We start from the raw sequence: 24,749 nt of genomic DNA on the forward strand, positions 1-24,749 counted from the left end.
GGTTAAATAAAACAAAAGGATTCCTTTCCAATAATTAAATACAATCTTCTAAAATAAGTGACTAGCTAGCTCAAAGTCAATTAGCCCGTTGAGTAATAGTTAATTAATAGTAATTCGCGCACCTCTTAAAAAGAAGTAGACTTTCAAACCACAGTGGAAAATGATTAACTGGTGAAATTTCACATACGCTACATAAGATATCTCTCTCACATTCTCTAAAACTATCTATATAGTTTACAAAATTATTATAAAAAATTTTAATTAAAGTATATTTTATACTTATAACATTTTATAATCAAGGCACAAGAAATTTGAATCTTTTTCACTCATTTTAAATTAAGAACCTTAATTATTTTCAAAGTGGCACTATATTTTTTTTCGCAATTAGAAAATTAAGCCAGTAGTGCGAGTCTAGCAATTAAGACGCGAAACTCTTTGAAGAAACAATTGTTTGTATATTACATTACATCTATGTAGACACGGAGCAAGTTTAAAACAAGGTTTTCTTAAATTTAATATAACCAAAAGCTTATAGAAATATATACAAAAAGTATACTTCCGTTTACAGTTTTCAGCGTTTGGCTGTAGACGTCACCATGTAAAATGAGAACCAAAAGACCCTTATCTCAACCTCTACACGAAACAACCAATCAGAGGAGAGCTTTTTAGAGGTCAAAGGTTTACGGAAAATAGTACTCTATGGTTGGCGATGCATACGTCATTTCTTGGTACTACTACTACTTTATGAGCCTGTGGTAAGGTGCTTGAGGTGCAGAAAGACCCTTCTCTCAACCTCTACACGAACCAACCAATCAGACGAGAGCTTTTTTGAGGTCAAAGGTTAATATAAAATAGTACTCTATGGTTGGCGATGCAAACGTGAATCCTTGGTACTACTACTACTTTATGAGCCTATTCACGGCTTGTTCCCTGTGGTAAGGTGCTTAAGGTGCAGAAAGACCCTTCTCTCAACCTCTATACGAAGCAACCAATCAGAGGAGAGCTTTTTTGAGGTCAAGGGTTACTGTATGGTTGGCGATGCAAACGTCAATTCATGGTACTACTACTACTTTATGAGCCTATTTACGGCTTGTTCCCTGTGTTAAGGTGCAGAAAGAGCCTTCTCTCAACCTCTACACGAACCAACCAATCAGAGGAGAGCTTTTTCGAGGTCAAAGGTTAATAGAAAATAGTACTCTATGATGGCGATGCAAACGTCAATTCATGGTACTACTTTATGAGCCTATTCACGGCTTGTTCCCTGTGGTAAGGTGCTTAAGGTGCAGAAAGACCCTTCTCTCAACCTCTACGCGAACCAACCAATCAGAGGAGAGCTTTTTTGAGGTGAAAGGTTAATAGAAAATGGTACTCTATGGTTGGCGATTATTGGTACTACTTTATGAGCCTGTTCACGGATTGTTCCTTGTGGTAAGGTGCTTGAGGTGCAGAGGGGGGTCGACACTATTCTGAGAGGTAATGGGGAGTTTCTCATATTACATGGCGAGAGGAAGCTTGAATGAAATATACTTTTCGTTATTATGAATATGAACTTTTGATACATTTCTTTTTTTTTCAGTTGAATCATCAGCTTGCCCATGGATTTTAACTTAACTTTCGAATCTGTCAAATTTCTCCTGATAATTGAGCGGTTTTCCATTTAGCGCTGTACTCATTTTTTAACGTTTCGCTTCTTTAAAGGGTTTATTGAGTTTTAAAACTGCCATTCATTAAAAAAAAAATGTTTTTGATGGTAAGTTCTTTGTTATTACTTACGTTCTATCAAGGCAATACAAATTTAGCGTGTGACTACTTAAAAACAAGCGTACCTGTAAAGGATAGTAGCGCCTAAAACCTAGCGCGATAAAATCTATCGTAAACCGGTGTACATTATTAAAGATTGGATTGAGTTTTGCTGATTTATGTATTTCGTCGATTCAGTTTCGTTTATTTTAATTTACTGTCAAAAAAAGTGTGGGTTTATAGCGCAAGGCATTGAAATTTTCACTGAACATTTTTTAGTCAATTCCGACTCTCGGAAACTGCCGACCTTGACCTTTAACCTTAGAAAACCACTTCGTGGGCTTTCTAAAATTGCAATTTCGCTTAATCATCAAAAAATAACAATACTGCACCTAATTACACGCGGTTTTCCTTATAAGAATTGATTTTTGAACGTGTTAACAATTTTTTTTTTAAATCCCAAAAACAAAGTGTTACTTACTTTCCCGGGCCTTCAAATTATAATTTATTCAGTTTCCCTCGCAATATGGCGCCATAATCTTTACCACATATTCAACTATACTAACGCGCGAGCTTACTTGTTGAAACGCACCTTTCTTTTGCGATAGTGCATTGATACGCTTCAGCTTACTGCATCTTAAAAAAGTGCACTTGCGCAAAACTAAAACCTTTCAAATGCTACTTGATATACTTCAAAAAAAAAAAAAAAAAATTAATAAAAAAAAAAGAAAAAAAATTAAAAAAAAATAAAAAAAATTAATAAAAAAAAAAGAAAAAAAATTAAAAAAAAATAAAAAAAATTAAAAAAAAATAAAAAAAATTAAAAAAAAAAAAAATTAAGAAAAAAAAAAAATTAAAAAAAAAAAAAATTAAAAAAAAAAAAAAAAAATTAAAGAAAAAAAAAATAAAAAAAAAAAATTTAAAAAAATGAAAAAATAAAAATAAAATAAAAAAAACGAAAAATTATTGTAAGACTTCATAGTTTCTCTTCTCAAATTTTTCAAAGCTTTTGTAACTGGCTTTGTCTTTCAAATATATTAATTAATTACAATACGGTGTAAGTAAGCTTGGAAGCTGCGATTGAGATTTATTATATAATAATTTTGATCCTTTTAAATTTATTTATAAGTTAAAATTTATCAGCTTAATTTCACGTATGAATATTCCACAAGCGCCGCACGTACGCCCGCTATTAAATACAATGTCCTCTCTAGCTTAAACACGGTCCACGTTTCATCGTTCACCCAATTTTAAATCAATTTTAAATTCTACGTAAATCGTTCCTTGTTCGTAATAAACAATTAAATTATATATTTGTAAATAATAAAATAAAAAAGGCAATTAAACCTTATTTTATCTTAATTGAAATGAATTAATACACTTAAACAGGAACTCCCTTGACGTCAGACGCGTCGCAATTCGATGTTTCCGAGTTATCAGACACCAAGGTGGCGTTAGTAACGTTAGCCGACACTCCGTTACCGTCGCTATTAACCGAATCGTTATTATTGTTATTGGCGGCGGCGGCGGCACTAGCACTGACCCCGCTGGACCCACTGGACATAAGCGTTAGCGAAATGACTTCGCTGGGAAATGTTCGTAAAACGTTTAAATTGACTAGAGTGGCTGCGGCGGCGGCGTTAGCGGTACCAGTCGTCCCTTTGGAAGATGGAATCATGGGTGGAGGCAAAATGGGGAGTAAATTGGAATTTGCCATAATAGCCACGTTCCCGGAACTAGTCCTCGTAAAACTGACACTGTTTCTTCCTAAGCTACTTACGGTGCTACCGCGACCGATACTACTAGCGGCGCTTACGCGTCCACCACCACCTCCACCACCACCTCCACCACCGGAACTGTTGCATCGCCCCGCAGCCGTGTCGCTGCTACTTCCACCATCAGCAGACTGACTTCCTGAAAGAGCCAAGAGCGGTGGTGTATGCGTAAATTTGACCAACTCTTCAGGAATATCATTGTTAGATATATAACTAGAGGCAGGGTTCATAGAACTTTTTGGAAAAAACAAATTTCCCTGAGATTTCCAGGTTTTTCCCCCATATACTTCCCTGAATTTTCCAGGTTTTTTCCCCCATATACTTCCCTGAATTTTCCAGGTTTTTCCCGTATATGGAGTATCCTATGGAGCAAATGTTAACGAAGGAGGGCGGAGGGGGCAAATAGAACTATTTCATAATCAAAGGACATCCCCATATCTCTAATATAACCAGAGTTATGAGCCTCCAAAGTTGGGTGTAATGTTAATCCTATGGAGGGGATGTTTATGGACATTTTGCTTAATTACTCGGTCCCTGTTTGACGCAAAGTTCCCTGATTTCCCTGAATTTTACTAAAAATTCTAAATTTCCCTGAATATTACTAAAAATTCTAAATTTCCCTGAATATTTCTAGAAATTCTAAATTTCCCTCAATATTTCTAGAAATTCTAAATTTCCCTGAATATTACTAAAAATTATAAATTTCCCTGAATTTTACAAAAAATTCTAAATTTCCCTGAATTTTACTAGAAATTCTAAATTTCCCTGAATTTTACTAAAAATTCTAAATTTCCCTGAATATTACTAAAAATTCTAAATTTCCCTGAATATTTCTAGAAATTCTAAATTTCCCTGAATATTTCTAGAAATTCTAAATTTCCCTGAATATTACTAAAAATTATAAATTTCCCTGAATTTTACAAAAAATTCTAAATTTCCCTGAATTTTACTAGAAATTCTAAATTTCCCTGAATTTTACTAAAAATTCTAAATTTCCCTGAATATTACTAAAAATTCTAAATTTCCCTGAATATTTCTAGAAATTCTAAATTTCCCTGAATATTTCTAGAAATTCTAAATTTCCCTGAATATTACTAAAAATTATAAATTTCCCTGAATTTTACAAAAAATTCTAAATTTCCCTGAATTTTACTAGAAATTCTAAATTTCCCTGAATTTTACTAGAAATTCTAAATTTCCCTGAATTTTACTAATAATTCTAAATTTCCCTGAATATTACTAAAAATTCTAAATTTCCCTGAATATTTCTAGAAATTCTAAATTTCCCTGAATATTTCTAGAAATTCTAAATTTCCCTGAATATTACTAAAAATTCTAGATTTCCCTGAATTTTACAAAAAATTCTAAATTTCCCTGAATTTTACTAGAAATTCTAAATTTCCCTGAATTTTACTAAAAATTCTAAATTTCCCTGAATTTTACTAAAAATTCTAAATTTCCCTGAATTTTACAAAAAATTCTAAATTTCCCTGAATTTTACTAAAAATTCTAGATTTCCCTGAATTTTACTAAAAATTCTAGATTTCCCTGAATTTTACAAAAAATTCTAGATTTCCCTGAATTTTACAAAAAATTCTAAATTTCCCTGAATTTTAGTAAAAATTCTAGATTTCCCTGAATTTTACAAAAAATTCTAAATTTCCCTGAATATTACTAAAAATTCTAAATTTCCCTGAATATTACTAAAAATTCTAAATTTCCCTGAATTTTTCTAAAAATTCTAAATTTCCCTGAATTTTACTAAAAATTCTAAATTTCCCTGAATTTTCCTAAAAATTCTAAATTTCCCTGAATTTTAATAAAAATTCTAAATTTCCCTGAATTTTAATAAAAATTCTAAATTTCCCTGAATTTTCCTAAAAATTCTAAATTTCCCTGAATTTTAATAAAAATTCTAAATTTCCCTGAATTTTACTAGAAATTCTAAATTTCCCTGAATTTTACTAAAAATTCTAAATTTCCCTGAATTTTCCTAAAAATTCTAAATTTCCCTGAATTTTAATAAAAATTCTAAATTTCCCTGAATTTTAATAAAAATTCTAAATTTCCCTGAATTTTCCTAAAAATTCTAAATTTCCCTGAATTTTAATAAAAATTCTAAATTTCCCTGAATTTTACTAGAAATTCTAAATTTCCCTGAATTTTACTAAAAATTCTAAATTTCCCTGAATATTACTAAAAATTCTAAATTTCCCTGAATTTTACAAAAAATTCTAAATTTCCCTGAATTTTACTAGAAATTCTAAATTTCCCTGAATTTTACAAAAAATTCTAGATTTCCCTGAATTTTACAAAAAATTCTAAATTTCCCTGAATTTTACTAAAACTTCTAAATTTCCCTGAATTTTACTAAAAATTCTAAATTTCCCTGAATTTTACAAAAAATTCTAAATTTCCCTGAGTTTTACAAAAAATTCTAAATTTCCCTGAGTTTTACAAAAAATTCTAAATTTCCCCGAGTTTTACAAAAAATTCTAAATTTCCCTGAATTTTACAAAAAATTCTAAATTTCCCTGAATTTTACAAAAAATTCTAAATTTCCCTGAATTTTACAAAAAATTCTAAATTTCCCTGAATTTTAGTAAAAATTCTAGATTTCCCTGAATTTTACAAAAAATTCTAAATTTCCCTGAATATTACTAAAAATTCTAAATTTCCCTGAATATTACTAAAAATTCTAAATTTCCCTGAATATTACTAAAAATTCTAAATTTCCCTGAATTTTACAAAAAATTCTAAATTTCCCTGAATTTTACTAGAAATTCTAAATTTCCCTGAATTTTACAAAAAATTCTAGATTTCCCTGAATTTTACAAAAAATTCTAAATTTCCCTGAATTTTACTAAAAATTCTAAATTTCCCTGAATTTTACTAAAAATTCTAAATTTCCCTGAATTTTACAAAAAATTCTAAATTTCCCTGAGTTTTACAAAAAATTCTAAATTTCCCTGAGTTTTACAAAAAATTCTAAATTTCCCTGAATTTTACTAAAAATTCTAAATTTCCCTGAATTTTCCTAAAAATTCTAAATTTCCCTGAATTTTAATAAAAATTCTAAATTTCCCTGGATTTTCCTCAAAATTCTAAATTTCCCTGAATTTTAATAAAAATTCTAAATTTCCCTGAATTTTAATAAAAATTCTAAATTTCCCTGAATTTTCCTAAAAATTCTAAATTTCCCTGAATTTTCCTAAAAATTCTAAATTTCCCTGAATTTTACTAAAAATTCGAAATTTCCCTGAATTTTACTAAAAATTCGAAATTTCCCTGAGGTTTTTGTCAACTATTTATTTCCCGCATTTTTCCAGGTTTGTATGAACCCTGTAGAGGTGAACTGTTAACCGTTTCAATAGAATAATTCGATTTACGCAATGATCCCTACAACAATTTTAAAAATGAAAAAGAATACATACCTCTATGACCACCTCCTAAGTTTTCCATTGGAACGCAAACCCCATCATGATCGGCACTTTCCTCTTGACCAGCGGTACCACCACTTGAACATCCTTCTCCGCAACGTCGCCTCAATCTACAATTGAGTTAATAACAAACAATAGTAAAATAACAATATGAGTAAGATCTTGCGTCTTTTATAGCGTTTCTCCATAGGGGTCGCCCGAGAGCGCTCCGTATTTTCTAGCTCGGATTACTGGATCCAGCTGCTCCCAATGAAAGACAAACGTTTTTCCACAGCAGTTTTGTGACGTCATCAGGCGCTCTATTTCTGTCACTCTGACGCGAGACGGAGCGATTGGGATCAATCCAGGAGCAAACCGCGAGGTAACGACTTCGCCAATGGAAGACGCGCCTCCGTCTCGGAGCAGCTCGTTTTTTTCCCATTGAAAGAATAATTTGTTTCGGATCGCTCGGATCACGAGAGATCAAAATCAAGCGCCTGATGACGTCACAAAATCGCTCTGAAAAACCTTTCGTCTTTCATTGGCAGCACCTAGACCAGGTCCTCTGAGCTAGAGCAATAACGTGTCAAGAGAATACGGAGCGATCTCGGGTGACCTTAATGGAAAACGATTTAATAGCGTTTTTCTTAGAGATGATCCGAGCGCTCCCGGAGAACTCCAAAAAAAAAAAAAAAAAAAAAAAAAAAAAAAAAATCGTTTTTCATTGGAAAAAACGAGCTGCTCCGAGACGGAGGCGCGTCTTACATTGACCCATTCGCTCCCTCCCGGTTTGCTCCCGGATTGATCCCAACTCTAGAGACGGAGCGACCAAAATGGAGCGCCTGATAACGTCACAAACCAGCTCTGAAAAGACTTTTGTCTTTCATTGGGAGCAACTACATTCGGTCCTCCGAGCTAGAGCGATGACGTAACACGAAAACATGGAGCAATCTCGGGCGACCACAAAGGAAAACGCTCTAAGACGCGTGTATCCGTCTCGGAGCGTCTCGGAGCGGCTCGGATTACCCTAATGGAAAACGCTATTATAATTTAAAGACAGTTCTAACTGACCTGTTCCAACTGTTAATAATGGCTGTTTTGAAGGTAGCGAAACTAATAGGGCCACCTATTATTCTACAAAGGTCTTTGCTCGTTTCCGCGTAGGACGTAGTTAGTGGTGAAACGTAGATGGGATAGCCAATTGGTTGATCGCACGATGAGTTGATTATATTCCTAAGTGCCTGTTTGGCATTTTGAATACTTCCACGTTCGGGATTACGGTTTCGAAGATAAACTAGTTCTTGTTGTTGGCCAGCCCATAAGCCTCGAACACACTCTTTATTAACCTGAAATAACGCGAAAAGGTTCGATTTAGCAGACGCCACTAAAGCAATGGCGGATGGCGCGGTAGACCTCGCAGGACCCCAGCTGATACGGGGATGCCCTTTGATTATGTTATAGTCCTATTTGCCCCCATCCAACCATACTAAAAACGTTGGACTACGACAAACAGGGGCCAAGAAATTAAGAAAAATGTTCGAAAACATACCCTCCATAGGAATAGCATTACACCCAACTTCGGAGGCTCATAACTCTGTTTCTACTAGAGATACGGGGATGCCCTTTGATTATGTTATAGTCCAATTTGTCCCCCATCCAACCATACTAAAAACGTAGGACTACGACAAACAGGGGCCGAGTAATTAAGCAAAATGTTCAAAAACATTCCCTCCATGGGAATAGCATTACACCCAACTTTGGAGGCTCATAACTCTGGTTCAACAAGAGATACGGGGATATACCGAGCTATTTTTAACAAGTTAAGCTACAATACTAGGGAAACCATCCTCAATGTGTGATATTTTTTTCGACTCTAGCCCTGGTTTAACCGAAGGGTTGCTTAAAATTCGCCCAAAATTTCAAAATTATAGGATTTTTGGCGATTTTAGTCAAAATTATAGGATTTTTGGCGATTTTAGTCAAAATTATAGGATTTTTGGCGATTTTAGTCAAAATTATAGGATTTTTGGCGATTTTAGTCAAAATTATAGGATTTTATAGGACAGTTTTAAATATATAGGATTTTATAGGAATTATAGGACATCTGGGGGCCCTGTCCTCGTCATGTTTAAGACTAATTAAATGCTAATTATCATGTAATAAGAGAGCTAGTCGTTATGGAGCAATCAGCCCCGTCATGTCTTACCTTGATAACCCGAAAGCTGAGGAACCTTTTGTTCAACATGATTATTTTGTACTCGTCAGCACCATCTTCGATGACATGGCGCAGAGCTAAAAGTGAAGGCACATTAGATAAGACAGCGTTGCGCCACGCCGGATCAGCTTCGTGCGAGATAACCATGGAACTTCCGTATTTCGTAATGGCCTCGTACAACGAAGCGGGATCTTCATACTCATCAGGACTTGTAAAATGATCCTAAACGCAACTTCAAAATTAACATTCGCCACTTGGAGGAAGATTTTGGACAAAAACGTACCTGGTGAAGTTTCAGGGCCATTCGAACGCTAGGAACAACAACTTTTTTCAGGAGATCCATGTCTTGAAAAACCCACTCATCTCTTGGTGACGTAATGCGGATGTCTCCTTTGAATAACGCGTGCAAACCACCAAGGAGAAAATCCACACTAATTGAAATAAGTAAGATCAAAATTAGGCCTACTTCATAAGTTTGAGATAACTGGAGCGAGTTTATGGACTATTTCAAATTATTAAAATTAAAATTAAATACAGCGAGGCGAATTTTACTAAACAGACATAATGAAGGTGTGCATGCTCGTAAGCATTTCAGATGCTGGACACAACTTAGGTATATTACGCCTAGGAGAAGAGAGTGCGGCGAGTGCGCGAAATATTCTGGGAGACGTTCATTACTGCGCATGGCCCAGCAACATTCTACTCCATCACACTCTCCCCTAAAAGATTATGGTGTAAACTTGTGCTGGATGCACGAGCACATTGCCAAATAACGAAGAGTGTGCACGAGCCCATTGCCAAATAACGAAGAGTGTGCACGAGCCCATTGGCAAATAACGAAGAGTGTGCACGAGCCCATTGGCAAATAACGAAGAGTGTGCACGAGCCCATTGGCTAATAACGAAGAGTGTGCACGAGCCCATTGGCTAATAACGAAGAGTGTGCACGAGCCCATTGCCAAATAACGAAGAGTGTGCACGAGCCCATTGGCTAATAACGAAGAGTGTGCACGAGCCCATTGGCTAATAACGAAGAGTGTGCACGAGCCCATTGGCTAATAACGAAGAGTGTGCACGAGCCCATTGCCAAATAACGAAGAGTGTGCACGAGCCCATTGGCAAATAACGAAGAGTGTGCACGAGCCCATTGGCAAATAACGAAGAGTGTGCACGAGCCCATTGGCAAATAACGAAGAGTGTGCACGAGCCCATTGGCTAATAACGAAGAGTGTGCACGAGCCCATTGGCTAATAACGAAGAGTGTGCACGAGCCCATTGGCTAATAACGAAGAGTGTGCACGAGCCCATTGGCTAATAACGAAGAGTGTGCACGAGCCCATTGGCTAATAACGAAGAGTGTGCACGAGCCCATTGCCAAATAACGAAGAGTGTGCACGAGCCCATTGCCAAATAACGAAGAGTGTGCACGAGCCCATTGGCAAATAACGAAGAGTGTGCACGAGCCCATTGGCAAATAACGAAGAGTGTGCACGAGCCCATTGGCAAATAACGAAGAGTGTGCACGAGCCCATTGGCAAATAACGAAGAGTGTGCACGAGCCCATTGGCTAATAACGAAGAGTGTGCACGAGCCCATTGGCTAATAACGAAGAGTGTGCACGAGCCCATTGGCTAATAACGAAGAGTGTGCACGAGCCCATTGGCTAATAACGAAGAGTGTGCACGAGCCCATTGGCTAATAACGAAGAGTGTGCACGAGCCCATTGGCTAATAACGAAGAGTGTGCACGAGCCCATTGGCTAATAACGAAGAGTGTGCACGAGCCCATTGGCTAATAACGAAGAGTGTGCACGAGCCCATTGGCTAATAACGAAGAGTGTGCACGAGCCCATTGGCTAATAACGAAGAGTGTGCACGAGCCCATTGGCTAATAACGAAGAGTGTGCACGAGCCCATTGCCAAATAACGAAGAGTGTGCACGAGCCCATTGCCAAATAACGAAGAGTGTGCACGAGCCCATTGGCAAATAACGAAGAGTGTGCACGAGCCCATTGGCAAATAACGAAGAGTGTGCACGAGCCCATTGGCAAATAACGAAGAGTGTGCACGAGCCCATTGGCTAATAACGAAGAGTGTGCACGAGCCCATTGGCTAATAACGAAGAGTGTGCACGAGCCCATTGGCTAATAACGAAGAGTGTGCACGAGCCCATTGGCTAATAACGAAGAGTGTGCACGAGCCCATTGGCTAATAACGAAGAGTGTGCACGAGCCCATTGGCTAATAACGAAGAGTGTGCACGAGCCCATTGGCTAATAACGAAGAGTGTGCACGAGCCCATTGGCTAATAACGAAGAGTGTGCACGAGCCCATTGGCTAATAACGAAGAGTGTGCACGAGCCCATTGGCAAATAACGAAGAGTGTGCACGAGCCCATTGGCAAATAACGAAGAGTGTGCACGAGCCCATTGGCAAATAACGAAGAGTGTGCACGAGCCCATTGGCAAATAACGAAGAGTGTGCACGAGCCCATTGGCTAATAACGAAGAGTGTGCACGAGCCCATTGGCTAATAACGAAGAGTGTGCACGAGCCCATTGGCTAATAACGAAGAGTGTGCACGAGCCCATTGGCTAATAACGAAGAGTGTGCACGAGCCCATTGGCTAATAACGAAGAGTGTGCACGAGCCCATTGGCTAATAACGAAGAGTGTGCACGAGCCCATTGGCTAATAACGAAGAGTGTGCACGAGCCCATTGGCTAATAACGAAGAGTGTGCACGAGCCCATTGGCTAATAACGAAGAGTGTGCACGAGCCCATTGGCTAATAACGAAGAGTGTGCACGAGCCCATTGCCAAATAACGAAGAGTGTGCACGAGCCCATTGGCAAATAACGAAGAGTGTGCACGAGCCCATTGGCAAATAACGAAGAGTGTGCACGAGCCCATTGGCAAATAACGAAGAGTGTGCACGAGCCCATTGGCTAATAACGAAGAGTGTGCACGAGCCCATTGGCTAATAACGAAGAGTGTGCACGAGCCCATTGGCTAATAACGAAGAGTGTGCACGAGCCCATTGGCTAATAACGAAGAGTGTGCACGAGCCCATTGGCTAATAACGAAGAGTGTGCACGAGCCCATTGGCTAATAACGAAGAGTGTGCACGAGCCCATTGGCTAATAACGAAGAGTGTGCACGAGCCCATTGCCAAATAACGAAGAGTGTGCACGAGCTTATTCCCTAATAACAAAGAGTGCACGGGAACTAATGGCTAAAAAGTGAATAGGGGCTCATACCCACTGACTAATAAACAATAAGGCGTGGTTAAGTTTATTCAAACTATTGCCTAATAATATATAAAATACGCGCACGCCCTAAAGTAGAATACTACAATTTTAAGTCACACACATTAAAACGTTGAAACATATCAAACCTGGCAAAAGTGTTGTGAGACGCAGTCCCTAAAGCTCTTCTTGCTAGGAGGCTTAAGGCAAAACACATAGACACCAAAGGAGAATCTCTCTCACTCTTCAATGGCTAGAACGAATCGTTGAATCATTCCTTCGATAATAATCGATAATAAACAATATTTTAAGAAAGATTTGGCGGCAAAGTGACGTACCTTTTCCTTCTGAGCGGCGCAATACTGAATCCATTCGAGGTAAGTATTACAGAAACTATTACGAGTGACGCCCGAGGCGCAAAAATCAAAATCTTCGTCAATATTCATATTGAAAATTGGGTCGAGATCAACAAACGTCTTTTCATTAGTTCCCTTTAAAGCTTCCTGAATAGCCTCAGAATTCATCCACTCCTCGAGTCTCTCTGATGTTATTGTGTAAAACACTAAGCTCTGAAACGAGACATGAACAAAAAATGTTATGTCAATGGATAAAAGATGTGCGTGAGGAAATTTGTTTTCACGCTATAGGATAGGCAACTCCCTATCTCGAACGACAGCTTATTCTGTACATGCTCTGTTACAACATCGGTTGTCAGCACGCGTAAAGCTAAGTCTCAATGTAATATAGCTTTGCACGTGCTGCCAACAGACGAAAGATGGCGCTCATGTTCAGGATTTAAATCTCGAGATTTTAAGGCTCTTTCAGACGATCCAACTTTTTGACTCAGCTCGATGGGTCAAAAAGTTGTATCAACTTGCCCAACTTTTGAAGGGAAAAGTGAAGTAAATCCTTTCTATATTCACACGACTAATCTTTTACCGCCAAATGGAAGTTTTTAAGCTCCACTTACCTTGGCACTTACGAAATAACCCGCGAAAAACGTTTTTTTTTGTAATTCATTTTGATAAGCTGAAGAAATTAACTTAAAAAGTTGAGTCAGCAAAAATTGGATCACTGATCCAATTTTTCCTAGCCAACTCATCCAGCGTCTAATCACACTATCCAACTACTTCATTCAACTTAAGTTGACCCATCAAGATGAGTCAAAAAGTTGGATCGTCTGAAAGGGCCTTAAGTCGTGTAAAAGAGTATAGAGAGCTTTCAGTTGGAGGAGGAGCTGAGTCTCGTGACATAATTTACGCTGCCATATTGGTGGAAATGAAGCTGAGACCACCTGTCCCAATATGGCTACCAAAATAGCGGTGAGACTTGGGAGGGTGTGACGCACTACTATCCCATCTGAAAACTCTCTATTGATTACGGCGGGTGGGTAAAAATTACTTGAAATACGTCACAGGCACCACATGACGCCAATATACAAAGAATCCACTGGACACCTAGCCCTTAATTGTTTTCGCGAGATAGCACCGTCAATTCCATGAAGTGGTAGTTTTTGAAAAATAACAATCTAAGCTTCTTTCAACCACGCCTTTCCTTCATGACGCTTTTCAAATAACTTTCACACACCCACCTGCCAATGCCTTTTAGCCACACCTCTATGACCTTCTTCAAGAACATTTATAATTCTTGAAATAATCTTAATAATAAATATGTCTTATCAGAAGTTCATAGGATATGTTCCATAAGTTTGTCACTGGTCACTAAAAGTGACGAAGGTCTTTGATTCTGGTAAAGCGAACCCTGTGTTTGGCGCTGTCAAAGGCTTAGTAATGCAGACTAAATAGGAAGATGGGAGTCCTGCAAAATTAACCACCAAGCGTAGGACTTCAATTCTCGCTTCCGTCGTTCTCTAACTAGCTCGAGCTGTAAGTCTCTAGCATTACGAACTTATGGAACATATCTTACAAACTTAAGAGTGTTAAGGCCCGTTTTCAATCAAGCTTTTCTAGTTGCTTTTTTTAGGAGCTTCGCTTCAACAGTAAATCGCGATTTGCCTGACAAAAACGCGATTCAAATGGTGAAGCAAAAGCGAAACTCTTCACCCGTTTTCAAATTCACTTCTCTCGCCTCTCCACGCTCGTCAGGACCCGTGTTTATATCAGTTGTCTTCTGTTCAATATTTAGGCTAGTTAAAAAATACTCATAAATATCCTTAAAATAGTTAAAAACACCATTAATATGCTTCTAAATATCCTTAAAATAGTTAAAAACACCATTAATCTAAGTCCTGACTGATAATCAACGCCCAGCCCAAACCGCTTGCCCTAGAAGGCTGAAAAATTGCTGGAACGTTACTCATAAGTAGAAGGCGCGTACTAAGAAAGATTTCCCCCCAATCCGCCGCCATCTTAATAAATGGCGCCCAGAAATGTAAAAACTCTTCTGTATGCAACAAAGTCCGCGCGTTTCAACCGATTTCACAAATATTTAGTACAATGGTTTCCTTTGACCTATAGACGGGTTGAATGGTATTTCGGGTTCGATTTGTTGCCATCTTTTTAAATGGCGGTCAAAAACTAAAAAACCCTTCTTTATGGAATAATGTCCGCGTGGAAAGTAATAAAAAATGTTCCGACGGGCTGAGGGGCAACGCCGAGTGCCTTCGCTCCTAGGGTGCTACAAATTATTAGTCATCAGTAAAATCTACCCATTCTTTATATCATTTTAGATGGAAGTTCTTATTACACGCGAGCGACGCCGCGGGTAACGGCTAGTATGCTTCTAAATATCCTTAACTGTCGATATTGTTTTTGAAAATTAGGCCTATTCTCACTTTAAAACACGCGGCGCAAAAAAATTGCTCGAGAGAAATAACGTACCCACGTGACAACTAGGCCAAGCGCTTTTTCGGATAAAAGCGAAAGCAAATATCTACCCGGGGTAGATACCAGCTTTTCGATTATTTCACGCGAATCTGATTCAGAAGCGCCCAAAAAAGCGCGTTTGAAAACGGGTTCCGATTTCGCTTAAGCGTTTTGCTTCAGTTTTTGAAGCAAAAGCTTCATGAAAAGCTTGATTGAAAACGGGCCTTTACTCATAAGTCACTTTCTTTTTAAATTTAATAAGTGAGAAACGATTGTCGAACTTACTTTTATATAGTAAGTAACTAGAGCCTTCCTTAGATCATACACTTGCAGCATGGAAAGGGCGCTGTTTTCGCTGATACTGTAACCTTCGAGAATATACTTAATGGCCGTAACTTCCCAGGCCAGCCATCTTTGATTAAACGCGGCATTTACGGAGAGTAAATGAGGTAAATGACCGGGTTCGCAACAGCAACAACCTTAAATAAAACCCCAAAAGTGAATTTTCCTTAATTTACAAAAATTATTAGACAGTTCTCGCTGAGTAACTGATGACGTACCTTCATCTTCTTCCACACCCTCACTTATGGCTTCTACTTCTCGTTGTTGGCAATAAGTCCCTGAAAGAAATACCAAAATGAATAAATAAATATAACTCGGTAATCTCAAACTTTTGTACTTGTCTAAAATATAAAATTGTTCAATAATCATACCACTTACACTTACACTTTACGTCTAACCATAAGTTTATAAGTGATATGTTCCATAAGAATGACACTACCTATACTTCGTAATGCTACGCAGAGACTTACAGCTCGAGCTAGTTCGAGACCGACAAGAGAGAATTGACTACACTCCCATCTTCCTATTTAGTCTGTACTAAGCCTTTGTCAGCGTCCCATTCACCAGGCGTCACTTTACCCTGAATCTACGAAGTTTCACCTACGTCAGTCACTTCATGAGAACGACAAGCGAGAATTGCAGAACTACACTCGGTGGTTAATTTTGCAGTCCATCTAGTCCTATTTAATCTGTACTAAGCCTTTGACAGCGCCTCACCAGGCGTCGCTTTACCCTGAATCTATGAAATTTCATCTACGTCAGTCACTTCATGAGAACGACAAGCGAGAATTGCAGACTACACTGGGTTAATTTTGCAGTCCATCTAGTCCTATTTAGTCTTCATTACTAAGCCTTTGACAGCGCCTCACCAGGCGTATGTCGCTTTACCCTGAATCTATGAAGTTTCACCTACGTCAGTCACTTCATGAGAACGACAAGCGAGAAGTGCAGAACTACACTCGGTTAATTTTGCAGTCCATCTAGTCCTATTTAATCTGTACTAAGCCTTTGATAGCACCTCACCAGGCGACGCTTTACCCTGAATCTATGAAGTTTGACCTACGTCAGTCACTTCATGAGACCGACAAGCGAGAATTGCAAAACTACACTCGGTTAATTTTGTAGTCCATCTAGTCCTATTTAGTCTGTACTAAGCCTTTGATAGCGCCTCACCAGGCGTCGCTTTACCCTGAATCTATGAAGTTTCACCTACATCAGTCACTTCATGAGAACGACAAGCGAGAATTGCAGAACTACACTCGGTGGTTAATTTTGCAGTCCATCTAGTCCTATTTAATCTGTACTAAGCCTTTGTCAGCGCCCCATTCACCAGGCGTCGCTTTACCCTGAATCTATGACCTACTTAAATCACTTCACGACAAGCTCTAGTCTCAGTAACCAGTGACAAACTTATGGAGAACATATCTTATGAACTATGGCATTGATTAAATCTTGACAGAAGATTATCACACTTACCTCTGAATTCGAGTCCTCTAACTTGAAACGTGACTAATCCATTACCAAGTTCAATCAAATGAACTAGGCAGTTCAAATTGTCAGATGCCAGGACAAAGCAGTCACCTTGCGAGACATCACCCCAGCGACCCAAAACCAAATCGCCATAAAGGGAATGTTGAAGAGAGCGAGATAAGTGCTCGTAGAATATTGAATTAAGGTTATTGTCGTCGGATCCTAAAAAGAAAATTTACGCAATGAACTACGTAGCTCAAAATCAACAAGACCATTAAACACAGATGAACTGGACTGGAATGGAGATAAGAGGGGTGGTTCTTTTGGGGGCAGCGCCACGCCACGACCAATATTGAAACTTTTCCACTCAAACCAAGGCTTATGTGTCGAATTAAGTTTCGGGACTCTCCCGCTAGGGGGCGTTGCTGACAGGCGATGCCATTAGAAGAACATGGGTTTTAGCATATAATTTTTCCAGTCCATCTGTGTTAAATGGTCTTAGGATGAACATTTACCTGGATTTTGCTCTAACTGTGACGCTAGCCTGGTGTTTGTGTGATCAACACGTTTTGTGCTGGGATGAGAAAGATTAAATGAGTTATGAAACTAATAATGACTCGCGTTTCTCTAAACATTTATAGGCATAATTAACTTAATTATCTAGGGTCCCCAATACAGATAGTTCAGTCAACAACGCATTTAGGACTGGGGCGTTGATCATTATTTTTCCAAAGGGGAGGGGGGCAGGGACCCAAGGCAACACAACAAGAGTACGTTGAGGGGGAGTCAGAGGGGTCAGGGGACGACCAAGGCAACACCCAACGAGTCCGTTGAGGGGGAGTCAGGGGACGACCAAGGTCAAACCCAACGAGTCCGTTGAGGGGGAGTCAGGGGACGACCAAGGTCAAACCCAACGAGTCCGTTGAGGGGGAGTCAGGGGACGACCAAGGTCAAACCCAACGAGTCCGTTGAGGGGGAGTCAGGGGACGACCAAGGTCAAACCCAACGAGCCCGTTGAGGGGGAGTCAGGGGACGACCAAGGCCAAACCCAACGAGTCCGTTGAGGGGGAGTCAGGGGACGACCAAGGTCAAACCCAACGAGCCCGTTGAGGGGGAGTCAGGGGACGACCAAGGCCAAACCCAACGAGTCCGTTGAGGGGGAGTCAGAGGGGTCTGGGGACCAAGGCCACACCCAATGAGTCCATTAAGGTGGAGAAAATCGCAGGCCATGTGGTTCCCCTACAAGTATGGAAAGTCAACTTGCAGGGGAACCACGTGACCCGCGCTTTGCTTTAAGAACGGAGATCTTACGTACATGAGAAAATGCAATTATTATTTTTTGAAAAAGGATTAGTGTCTCGTCTTGTGTAAACGGGGCTTTAGTCTCTACTTACTTGTAATCTTTCTCCCAGAACTTGACAGGTCTGACGTAGGATGTCATAAAAACAGCGCTACCCAAAAATGGGCTCAGAGGTGTTGAAAGGACGGAAGAAATAATGGTTTGAACAAACAGCATGGCAGAATCTACATACCACAATTGCAGGTTAAGATGAATAATTAAAAACTGAATTTTAGATAACCAATAAGAGTTTGCAAAAGGACGTTACGTGGCACACTGAATGGTTGGGCAAATGCGTGAAAAGCAGATCCCCATGTTATTTGCCATGGTGCGATGTATGTTATAACAAATCGAACTTTTAAGAGGAATTCATAGCACTGAAATTTTAAAATTAAATCATTTTAATCACCCATATAATGCTAAGAAAATAAATAAGTACTCGCTCAAACGGATTAATGCAATTAAGAGCGTTGGAGCATATTTTGGCCTAACCCACAATTTGCGGTATAAAACGCGACTTCTAGTGGTTAAAGTTAAAGTTCAGGTAACATAACATTATAACCATAAAAGAACGGCATTATTCTAAATATAAAAGGAATTAAAAATTAAAATCTCTTATTACAATATGATAATTACCATTTAATTAGTCTTAAAAATAGTCAAGAACTACTGCGCCATCCGCCATTGGTTTAGTGGCGTACTCTGCTAAATCGAACCACTTAACCCTTACGTCTAAGCCAGTGAGAATTCAACCAATCCTGTAGGCGTAAGTGGTTCATTTTAGCAGACGCCACTAAACCAATGGTGGATGGTGCGATAGTCCTCGTTTTAAAGACTAATCAAATGATAATTATTTTGTAGTAAGAGATCACTTATTTTTCATTTTATATTTAGAAAAAGGCCCTTCTTTAAAGGAATTATGTTATCTTACCCGAACTTATGCTTAAATTGGAACTGTAACGAGCTGCGAATTGCTATCACTTAAAAATTAATACGATAATAATTAAACGTAAATGAACTTCGAACTACAGTGGCTTAAATTATTTTTTAAAGAAATGGGTAGTTTTTATTTAAAAGGATAATAATAAAGAAAATGCAGTAAACTTACTTTACTAAAGATTATAGATGTTACGAAGAAGTTTACGAGAAAGGGTTCTTTGGGACCCTTATAGTCGAATTTGAAGAAGAGTAGTGAGAATACCAGAATGAGGAAATGGTGAGAAGAATTATTAAAGGCACTACGCAGGCACTTCATACTGCATAGCACTATCACCAATGATCCTCCGCTAAAAAATTAAATAAAATAGAATTAACCCATTAGTACTTTCCCACTGGGGCTGCTACAAGTTTTCTGCCTGTCTTCTCTATGATTTAGTTACCCGATTTCAGTTAGAACAGGCCATAATGATTTCATAAGATATGTTCCATAAGTACGACACTTATTGACTATACTTCGTAATGCTAGAGACTTACAGCTCGAGCTAGTTCGAGAACGATAAAACAGAACTGCAGGCTACACTCGGTTAATTTTGCAGTCCATCTTCTCCTATTCACTTTCGAACTAAGCCTTTGACAACGCCTCACCAGGCGTCGCTTTACCTTGAATCTGTGACCCACGTCACTTCATGACAAGCTGCAGTTTGTAACTAGTGACAAACTTAAGGAACATATCTTATGATGATGATCTGGCTAAAACCTGCCGCCATTTTTATCAGAAAGGGGAGGAGCTATTTCAACTCTCAACCCTTAGGCTTCTACCAATTACTATTAAACCAAAGCGCAAGTCACGTGGATCCCCTACAAGTTGACTTTCCTTACGAACCCCAGCTTTGGTTGGCGAAAGGCAGGAGGGAGTTATGGGCGGGATTTATAATAAGTACACAAATCCCTCCCACCATGGATTAACTAACGCTAGGGATTGTTCACTAACCAGGTTTCCCATGTAATGCTATCGTCAACTATATGTTGCGAATCAATCCTTGATTCCCCTCTTCATTCCCCCAATTTATTGGACCAAAACGGATGTAGATATAGCGCCATCTCTCGCCAAAATAAATCGTTTTTGCCCAATTTAGGCAGTATTTCAATTTTGACGTCATAGGACACGTGATATTTGGTCCAATTTTCTTATAACTTCCTGTTAGGGATAGTAGCTGCTGCTAGGGGGCGTTTGGAACATGCGTGCTTTATCTTTTGGGGGGAACGAACTATCCCTAGGGTTAGTTAATCCATGAGTTGACTTTCCTTACGAACTCCAGTTTTGGTTGGTGAAACGCAGGAGGCAGTTGTGAGCAGGGTGGGAAATAAGGATTTTTTTATAACTGGACATTGGGCCAGCAATCCCCTGGTCTGGAATAAATAAACTGGTCCATGACCATTGACCAGGGCACGTCGTCTGCTAAACTAAAGAAGTGGATAGCTAAAATAGTTGAGATTATGTCCGGTTACCCTTGAATTTTCACTGACCCCCCTCTAGTTTAATTTTTAAACTGGTCATTTGCCCTGCGCCACCGCCTTATTTCCCACGCTGGTTGTGGGCGGGATTTATAATGATTGTACAAAACCAGCCCACTAGCCTTCGCTAAGCCAAACCCGGAATTCGTATGAAAAGTCAACTTGTGACCAACGCTTTGCTTTAACACTACACCATGCATCCACACGAAAATCGTGTATGTCACACAAAAAGCGTTGAAATTCACAGAAACTGCTTGCGTGATCAAACTTTGTAAAATTATCAGGCATTTGAACACAATAGGCCATACTTACAAAACTCCAAAATTATTTATGAGTTTTGGAGAGTCAGTTGCTAAGGCACTAAGAATAACCAATGGGTATACGATGTTCTTCTCGACAAACCACAACCAAGCTTGAATCTTCTCAAACCACATAAGTTGGGCCGGACCTTTAAGCGGAAGTCGGTTCGTTTAACTTGTATATCAAACCATAAGAAAATAATATATAGCTCCATATAAGTATGAAACGTAGTACATTTTCATACTAAGCATTTGCTCCCAAATTTGGCGCGCTTACGCTTTTACGCCCAGTGGGAGAAGTTTCGGTACTACGAGTAAAAGGGGGGCGAAACCATCGCCCCTACCTAAGGTGTCCGCGAAAGGCACGATGGGCCGGGGAAATGTCGCCGCGCCCGTAGAGACACAAGATATTCCTTACCTCGTACCAGTGTAGGCGCTAACCTCGTTCGTCAAAACCTGGCGCCATCTATTAATTTATTATGATAATTTTGACATGTACTTAATCAGTTATAGTTATCATAATAATAACTTCTACACCTTTAACTATTTAATTACAATATAAAATTTGAAAATATTCTAAACAAGTATTTCATCTTTTTAACGCCAAAAACTCTTAATAGGTGGAATTAGAAACTTTCCACATATTTCAATGGAAGAAAATGCTGTTTACATGACTTAAATGGAGATTTTCATACTTATAGGGAACTATATATTATTTTCTTATGATCAAACGCATTTGATTTAAGAGTTAGTTGGTGACTCACCGTGAACCTCATACTCGTTATATTCATTGGCTTTCAGAATGGGATGAGCGCAACAAAGCCAGGGAAGTTGTTTCCTCATATGTGGCAGGACATAGTGAAGCAAAATTCCCCAACAGATGGCGCTTAAGTGAATTACATATTCAAGGTACGGCTAATCAATCGAACACGATTGAAATGTTAGTACAAATTACAGCGTGTCGTGACCAGTTGTCAAACGGTAATTACCTGTAGGGCTATAAATACAGTGCTGACTTGAATCGCAAACGCCAAGACAGCTATCAGCACGCAAAAGATGAAATCTGACTTGAGCCTAGCTTCCTACAAACAACAATAAAAGGATATCAGAAAATAGACTGTATATTAGTGGGAGCTTAGATAATATGTTATATCATAATTTTGACTATAATGCGTAAGTAATGGTTCAGCACTATTTTTGTGTACAGAACTTAGAGTTTTCAAGATTTCAACACGATTTTGAGGTTTTCACACCAGACTACGAGATTTTAAAAATCTTGATATCTTGGTCGAGATTTAGAATAAGATTTTAAGATATTCAAGAAGACTAAGGTTTTCAAGAGGGCTGCGATTTTAGGAGAGATTTTGAGATTTTTAAAGAGTTTTGGTTATTTAGAGAGAGATTTCCAGATTAAGTATTACACTCCGAAGATTAAAAGGTTATATCATAATTTTGACTATAATATCATTTAGAGTTTTCAAGATTTCAACAGGATTTAGAGTTTTCAAGATTTCAACAGGATTTAGAGGTTTTCAAACCAGACTACGAGATTTTAAAAATCTTGATATCTTGGTCGAGATTTAGATATTTAGAATAAGATTTTAAGATATTCAAGAAGACTAAGGTTTCCAAGAAAACTGCGATTTTACGAGAGATTTTGAGATTTTTTAATGAGTGTTGGTTATTTAGAGGGAGATTTCCAGATTTAGTATTACACTTCCAAGATTAAAAGGTTATTTCATGATTTTGTATTACGCAATTGGGATTTTGAGATTTTGAGTTTATGATATTTTAGGTTGAGATTTCGGGAATTTTAGATTTAGAGAAGCTATTTTGGGATTTTTAGATTCCGAGGAGATATTTCGGGGATTCTAGATTTCAGAGAGAGATTTTTAACAAACTATACAGGATTCTGACAAACATCTGACCCCTTCCTGCAGGGCCATTTTTGCTTAAAATTTTATCACCCAAAACCGGAACAGAATAAATTCATGTTCAACAGTGATTTTCTTCAGAACTAAATTGAGTCGGATTATGGGTAGAAATAGAGGTAGCGTTCCCAGTCGTCATTAAAGGTTCCAGTTCCCATCAAATCAGCCAACAGGAGACACCCCTTGTTAAAATTATAGAGACCCAAGACGCCAGCCAATCTACTCTAAGGATGTTTGCTTATAACAAATAAATTTTTGACCAATAGCTAATAGGCTTATGGATATATTTGTGTTATTTTCAATAATATTTTCAACTAACAACTATATTTTGTAGTTTGTCAGGCAATGGATCTATCAGTTCACTTCTGCCTTCTTTACTTTTCTCCCCTGAATCCTCCGACCACAAATGCCTTTTCAGTAACGTCCTAGAGCAAAGTAAAAGAGATAATTTAAATATAACATTTAACCATAAGTTCATAAGATACGTTCATCCATAAGTATGACACTTCCTATACTTCGTAATGCTAGAGGCTTACAGCTCGAGCTAGTTCGAGAACGACCAGGGTTCGTACGAAATTTTTACATTGAAAATCCCTGACTTTTCCAGGTTATCCCTGACCAAATTTTGGCAATATCCCTGACCATTTTAAGGTGTTTACCAGAGCCCACTTCATAATTACACCTGGCTCATATTTAGCATTGCTCGAAGCAGGGTTTGATATACCAAACGATATACCAAACGAAATCCCTGACTTTTTAGGAAAAACTTTTAAATCCCCGACTTTTCCCTGACTTTTTAGGAAATTTCTTTAAATCCCTGACTCTTTCCCCTATTTTTCATATCCCTCACTTATCCAGGTTTTCCAGGTTATCCAGGTTCCGTACGAACCCTGTCGAAGCAGAGTTTGATATACCAAACGAAATCCCTGACATATCCCTGACTTTTTAGGAAAAACTTTTAAATCCCTGACTCATACCCCTAATTTTCATATCCCTGACTTATCCGGGTTCCGTACGAACCCTGACGACAAGCGAGAGTTGAAGTCCTACACTGTTTTTGCAGTCTATACTAAGCCTTTGTCAGCGCCCCATTCACCAGGCGTCGCTTTACCCTGAATCTATGACCTACGTCACTCACTTCATGACAAGCTCCAGTTTCTAAGTTACCAGTGACAAACTTATGGAACATAACTTATGCTTTAACTAAACCAGAGAGAATTTATAATAGGGAGTGCTAAGTACAATGTAGCTCAAACAAGAAGGCTGCGTCGCTTAAACTGGCCTAGAAAATTTCCAGTCACATGCCACTCCTTTAATTTTAAAGTTTGCCCTCAAACACTATTGGTTGTTCAATAACCCAATAAGGGTTTCGCCATTTCGAGTGCGAATGGCGCCATCTGGAGATATTTTAAGTCAGATGTTTCCTTTCCGCTAAAAAGCAGGGTTCATGCAACTTTTTGGAAAACAAATTTCCCTGAGTTTTCCAGGTTTTTCCCGTATATGGAGTATCCTATGGAGCCAACGTTAACGAAGGAGGGGGGGGGGGGAATTGGACTATAACATAATCAAAGGACATCCCTGTATCTCTAATATATTCAGAGTTATGAACCTCCAAAATATAATGTAATGTTAATCCAATGGAGGGGATGTTCACGAACATTTTGCTTAATTACTCGGCCCCTGTTTGATGCAAATTTC

The 24,749-nt window shown here is 38.5% G+C and overlaps 2 protein-coding genes across 6 annotated transcripts in view; one reads left to right on the forward strand and one right to left on the reverse strand.

The window, feature by feature from the left end:
* LOC149647029 (calmodulin-lysine N-methyltransferase-like) overlaps window positions 1-3,886 on the forward strand; it is a 31,286-nt gene extending 27,400 nt beyond the window's left edge. Inside the window, exon 11 of the transcript XR_016371853.1 lies at window positions 3,855-3,886. The gene's annotated coding sequence lies outside the window, so the exon portion shown is untranslated. The remainder of the gene's footprint in view (window positions 1-3,854) is intronic.
* LOC149647030 (uncharacterized) overlaps window positions 2,803-24,749 on the reverse strand; it is a 75,112-nt gene continuing 53,165 nt past the window's right edge. For all 5 annotated transcript variants that reach the window (XM_089849877.1, XM_089849880.1, XM_089849879.1 and 2 more), the window contains 18 exons: window positions 23,371-23,476; window positions 22,110-22,202; window positions 21,885-22,035; window positions 21,134-21,269; window positions 19,476-19,653; window positions 18,636-18,744; window positions 18,423-18,552; window positions 17,544-17,602; window positions 17,035-17,250; window positions 15,777-15,836; window positions 15,502-15,695; window positions 12,730-12,960; window positions 12,541-12,644; window positions 9,433-9,580; window positions 9,141-9,371; window positions 8,006-8,280; window positions 6,950-7,065; window positions 2,803-3,654 (listed from right to left, as the gene is read on the reverse strand). In XM_089849877.1, coding sequence (XP_089706003.1) covers window positions 3,122-3,654; window positions 6,950-7,065; window positions 8,006-8,280; window positions 9,141-9,371; window positions 9,433-9,580; window positions 12,541-12,644; window positions 12,730-12,960; window positions 15,502-15,695; window positions 15,777-15,836; window positions 17,035-17,250; window positions 17,544-17,602; window positions 18,423-18,552; window positions 18,636-18,744; window positions 19,476-19,653; window positions 21,134-21,269; window positions 21,885-22,035; window positions 22,110-22,202; window positions 23,371-23,476 — 3,070 coding nt within the window. In that variant the 3' untranslated portion in view covers window positions 2,803-3,121. The remainder of the gene's footprint in view (window positions 3,655-6,949; window positions 7,066-8,005; window positions 8,281-9,140; window positions 9,372-9,432; window positions 9,581-12,540; window positions 12,645-12,729; window positions 12,961-15,501; window positions 15,696-15,776; window positions 15,837-17,034; window positions 17,251-17,543; window positions 17,603-18,422; window positions 18,553-18,635; window positions 18,745-19,475; window positions 19,654-21,133; window positions 21,270-21,884; window positions 22,036-22,109; window positions 22,203-23,370; window positions 23,477-24,749) is intronic.

The sequence above is a fragment of the Phalangium opilio genome, unplaced genomic scaffold, assembly GCF_054372755.1.
Source record: "Phalangium opilio isolate 3A_F unplaced genomic scaffold, DU_Popi_V2 ptg000089l_1, whole genome shotgun sequence".
Lineage (NCBI taxonomy): Eukaryota > Metazoa > Arthropoda > Arachnida > Opiliones > Phalangiidae > Phalangium > Phalangium opilio.